This window comes from Octodon degus, unplaced genomic scaffold, assembly GCF_000260255.1.
Source record: "Octodon degus isolate 3935 unplaced genomic scaffold, OctDeg1.0 scaffold00046, whole genome shotgun sequence".
Lineage (NCBI taxonomy): Eukaryota > Metazoa > Chordata > Mammalia > Rodentia > Octodontidae > Octodon > Octodon degus.
In genome coordinates this window covers 8,723,584-8,729,136 of record NW_004524622.1, presented here as the reverse complement: position 1 = coordinate 8,729,136, position 5,553 = coordinate 8,723,584, and the positions used below count along the sequence as shown (strand labels likewise).

The 5,553-nt window shown below is 42.3% G+C and overlaps 1 protein-coding gene across 1 annotated transcript in view; it reads left to right on the top strand.

The window, feature by feature from the left end:
* The window catches only part of Hhex (hematopoietically expressed homeobox), a 6,063-nt gene extending 4,455 nt beyond the window's left edge, over nt 1–1,608 (top strand). The window contains exon 4 of the mRNA XM_004632055.2: nt 568–1,608. Coding sequence (XP_004632112.1) covers nt 568–789 — 222 coding nt within the window. The 3' untranslated portion in view covers nt 790–1,608. The remainder of the gene's footprint in view (nt 1–567) is intronic.
* The last annotated feature ends 3,945 nt before the right edge of the window (nt 1,609–5,553 follow it).

The following is a 5,553-nucleotide window of genomic DNA, read 5'->3' as shown; positions in this document are numbered from 1 at the left end:
ATGTGTTTGGTAAAGGATCTCACTACACAGCTTGTCGCCTTGTTGATTTTTGGTCTTTTTTGACTTTACTGTATTTTTGTTGTTGAATTGTTTTTTAGAGGAGGCTTATGTTTTGATTTTGGTGCCGTGGACTGAACCCAGGGCTTCCAGTTGGGTAGGCAAGCATTCTACCGCTGAGTCAAATCCCCAGCCTCCTCACACCTTGGACTCGTAGTAATCCTCCTGTTTTCACCCTCCCCAACACCGGGATTATAGGTATGTGCCACCACAGCGGGTCACGGTGGCTGGTTCAGCATGCCCTGGTGCAAGGCCAGCACCACATGTGGTGCCTGGGATCAAACCCTGGGCCCTGCACTTGCCTAAGCAGGTGCTTAGTCCACTGAGCTATCCTTTTCTCTTATTTATTTCAAATCAAGAAATATCACAAGTATGTATTTTCTGAATGAAAGATTATAAAAACATTTAATAAACTTTAAAAAGATGGTACAGGATGAAAAGACATTTTGCTGTTGCCTCTTCTCCGTGCTTCATGATGTGACCCGTCTCCACTTTCTTCCCCTTATCCAGGAGAACCCTCAAACCAATAAAAAGGAGGAACTGGAAAGTTTGGACAACCCGTGCGAGCAGAGGCAAGACTTGCCCAGTGAGCAGAATACAGGTGCTTCTTTGGATAGTTCACAGTGCTCACCCTCCCCGGCCTCCCAGGAAGACCTTGACTCAGAGATTTCAGAGGATTCCGACCAGGAAGTGGACATTGAAGGCGATAAAAGCTACTTTAATGCTGGATGATGATCACCAGCACTGGCGCATTTAAAAAACTGGACTGGGAAATAACATTTTGCTCCCGAAATTGTTCACGGAAGAACTGGAAAACTGTGTGAGGAAAGAAAACCCACTTTTTAGTGTTCTAGAAACCTAAAAATACTTGGTGCACTGGCTAATTATCAGACCTACATTGGAGCCTTAATTTTAACTTAACAAGTGGTATATGTACTAATTTTAGGTTGTTTTGATAGTCACCCCTACCCCCTTTTTAGAAAAAAAGTAAATTGTTATTTCTATTTATAAAAAGTAATTTTGAACTTTTGTTAAATTTTTTAAGTTATAACTTTAAAGGTTTTAATGGGCTTTTCTTGAGTGACTTTCTGTAATCTGTAATTACATTTTTCTTAGTGGCAAAGCAAAAAGCACCCCCAAATCCAGTGCCTTGGAATAGGGGCCCACATTTCAGGCAGACTTGGAGTGCTTTAAAAGGATACAGTCTTTACTGTTATATGATATTCTTAACTGTTGCCTTAAATCCACAACCATTTCAGAGCAGAATTGATAAATGCTTGTTTTGGCCGATCACTTAGTACCTGTTTGAAGGAGGTGTTAAGATAATACGGTCCTACAGGCAGAGAAACTAACTCTATCGGAGATTGACAATCTCGGATGAATTAGGAATTCCAGGTTTAGTGTAAGTAGATTGTAGATACTGTGTTTTATATTAAACAATGTCTATAACCTGTGTATATAGAATTGTTCACTGTAAAAAAATAAAATGGCAAGAATTTTTTAAAAATGAGTTCATTGCCTGTAAAATAAATCTGACCTTGGGACAGCTGACCTCTTTGGACATCTCATTCTCTGGTTTAAGAAAAGCCAAACACAGTTTTGTTTTGTTTTGTTTTGTTTTTTGTTTTATCGGGGATCAAATTCAGATCCTTGCACTTGCCAGGCAGGCACGTATGCCTCTGAGCTACATATCCCTGGCCCTCTGAAACACAGCTTTTGTTAGAGTGTCCAGGGGGTGTCTGGTGGTGCTCAGGGGCCCGGCAGGGACCCAGCATCTGGGACACTGAGCTCTCTGGGGGCTCTTTGTGGGTCGTGGCAGCGCAGCAAGGACTAGGGCCGCTTGAATGTGAGTTTGAAGCGTTCGCAGGGGAGCTGGCAGCTGGTGGGGTGGGGGTGTCTTGGAGTGTCTTCTGGGAGCTGGATCGCCCCCGCCCCCGCGCCTGCTTCCAGAACTGGAAGAGTGGCCTCGGCTTGCTGCGCGGGTCCGCCCGAACCCATCGATTCTCCTGGACTGCAAGGCTGGCCAGGGCGCTTGCTGTCCTTGACCAATGTGAGTCAACACTGCGTCATCCGTGGAGGCTTGGGAGCCCCCTCTACTTGGTTAGGCTGTGTTTGGGGGAGCAGAGAGGTAGACAGCGCCAAGACACTATTCTGCTGGGCAAGCTTCAGGCTCACACCCCGGGTTTGGAACTCCTAGGGTGGCGGAGGGAATTTGTGTGGGCGCAGAGAGCACACGTGGAGAACACTTTCTAAGGTGCACCTAGTGTGACAGAAGCAAGTGAGACAGCTCACCTTGGCTTGGGACTTGGCGCTGCAGTGCAGGAGGAGGGAGATACGGGAAGCAGAATCCTTGCAGCAGTGAGGTTTAGTAGCTGAGGAGAGGTGGGTTCAGGGTACAAGGTGGGTTATTGTGGGACTTGGGAAAATGAAGATGCTGAGGCATAGGCGGACATAGTTGAGGCTTCAGACAGCCCTGGATGTGACTAGACTGCAGCCAGCTCCCTGCCTAACTGAGCCATCAGGTCTTTGGCATTTCAGAAAAACAGTGGAAAGACTTGTGAGGAAGAGGTTCAGAAATCTACCCCTCTAGCTTTAGCCTCTATAGAGTTCTCTAGATGCGGTAGAACTGGATGAGGGCTTGGAACAGAATGGCCCTAACTCAATCTGACTGACAAGGGATGTGGCTCCCCAGACGTGAAAACCTCAGACCAAAACAGTGAAGAAACCATGGCTCTTAGCAGATTGTCCTGTCTTGCCACCGTAGAATTTCAAAATAAAACTAAACAACCTGGAATTGCAGGTGATTTTGATTTTTGGGACTATGAGTACTGATTCTTCAGCAGAGAGGTGTGGGTAGGCCTGGAAAGGAAGAGTTGCACTGGAGTTCTGGTTCTTGGCCTCAGAGCTCTCATCTGTAGAATAAAGATAGTCTGCTTGACCCACAAGACCCCTCCGTGTCCCATTTGCCAACTCAGTTCATGCTCCCCCTGTCCCCCACCATTCTCTACTTTCTTGTTGTTGGAGCCAACGTAGTCACAAAGTGGAAGAGGTTTCCTTCCCCTCAGTTGCTGGCCCCAAGCTCCAGACCTGCCTTCCAAGTTACAATCAGGTTTCAAAGGCCATAATCAATCTTATCTGAAAATGGGACTGTCTGTATCAGATTTCTGGAGAATAGAAGGAAGGCTTGTGAACCTAGAATTAAAGTAATCCCAAAATCTGTATGTGTGTTTTGCCTCTGCAGATAACCTCTGGTTAATATTTATTCTTATGAGTAACTGTATCATGACTATTAAGCAGAGAAACACCAACTTGTGTATTGATTGATAGCTGAAAACTTGAGGGGTGAAGTCTTATTTTAAAGTTGACAATTCTCTGAAACCAGACTGTTTTCCAATTCAAATCTAACCCTAGCTCTTTTCAAGTTGTTCACTGTCTGAATGAAACATGTCCTTAAGAATCAAGAGCATGTTAGCTGGAAAAGGTACAGTATTCTCAGGATACAAGTTGGCATTAACGTTTCTAAAGTGCCCCAGCACAGGCTGCCTGTGAATATTTACAAATTCTTCCTACAATCCAGGCATTTTTTATTTGTTTGTCTTTTGGCTATTTCATGTTGAAGCGGCATGTACGACCTTTACAGCACAGCTCCTGTCTTGTTTTTTAACTCTTTTTATCAGGAGATTCAACTTGAAAATGGTTATCATTTAGCAGAAAGACAAACAGAAAAGCACATTTTTGTAAGCAAAACGTTAATGATTGGAAGAATTGCCCTAATTTCACCATGACAGTGTGTGATTAATCCCCTGGGTCGTGTACTTATACTTTAAGTTATTCAGTTTGTTGCTCTTTGATATTCAGAAACCTTGCTAACTTAATAGGATATTGATTTTGTTGGATGATGTACTTTGACTCTTCAAACAACATCACTTTTAGGGATGACTAGGCTGTTGTGTAGTATTTTATTTAGAGAACTATTGCATAAAAGCTTTTTTTTTTTCTTATTTTTATGGTTTTCTCAGGGTGAAAGCTGATAAGACATCTTGTGGGAAAAGAGGAAACCATCTCTGATAGTGAAAGTACCTATTCTCTTTCAACATTTCTGACAAGCTTGTTCTTGTGGTTTTATTACTGTGAATATTCATCTTAGTTAATGGGGGCAGGACAGGAATTCAAGCAAACTTGTATATTTGGACTTGGTGGTAAGAATGTACTTTGTTGGGGCTAGAATGCACCAAAATTCCCATTCTACTTAAAAGCCCACCCCTTGATTTCTCTTAAAAATGTAGTAATGATCCTTTAAGTCTTTGATTAGAAGTGATAGTTATGTGACTGACAGTAACACAGGATAGAATATGGAAAATCAGCCACCTAAGATGTTTCTCAATGGTTAGGAGTTTGGTATCTTGTGGTCAAAATAATCACATGCTCTGTTAACATTTACCTTTTATCTCATTGGATTCATGGAAGTCCCAGCTGGATTCTCTGCATCTAATCTAGTTTTGTCCGGTGATACGTATTTTGATATTGCTTTTTAAAAAACTAATTGAATTTATTTGACATTGTTGTTAAATTCTGATGCTAAACACTTTGCAGATTCCTTCCACTCATCAAAGAATCAGCTCCAAGGCCTATAGAATAGCAGCTACCCTTTCAGATGTGGCTGAAGGGAACACTATCTTTACAGAATTGATACAGTGGTAGATAAGAGCAGAGGTGGCACTAAGACAGATGAAGTCCCCTTCACCTACCTTGAGGGTTGAGGGTCTTGGGATACATGCATGAGTTAACCTCAGTTTCTGGAGTGACTTTAATACCTGGCACCCAGTGGAGGCCAAATGTTAGGCAGAAAGGCTGGAAAGCACCGTGGGTCCCTTTTGAGATAACTCTTTGATTCGAAGTTGCAGGCAGGGAAACCTCTTCAGAAGTCAGATGTACACAAATCCAGACAATGGAGAGGGCTGCCGAAGGAGACCTTGGAGCTGGCAAAGGCATTTCCTGCCTGTGGAGGATCTTGACTTTGGAGTGTCAGGGTCACTGCAGGGTTTTCGAGGCAAATGAACACTTTCCTGTGTAGGTGATATAAAAAAGAAGGAAAAAAAATGAAATTTTATTGTCAGTTTCAGGAGAGAAAGCCAGTGGGGTTGCCTACCACTTTAAAAATCTTTTGTTTAATGCATATTTTCTAACCATTTTTAAAGACTTTCAAAATCTTTTTCTTATTTTTATTAGTACGTGCTTATTAACAAATACATATTGATCACACTCATCATGGGGTGTTGTTATGTGTATATCTAAATTTTTTTATGTCCCTTTTGTTCCCCTCTCCTCCCTCCATGAAAAATCTTACAAATTAAAAAAATCTCATTACTCTCTAAAGACTCATCTCAGATGAACAAATACAGGAAAGAGTTAATGGCAAAGGGTTCCTTTCCATGTTCATGAATAATTGCAGGAAAAGAGATGGCTGTTGAGTTTGTTTTGACTTTGTTCATATTT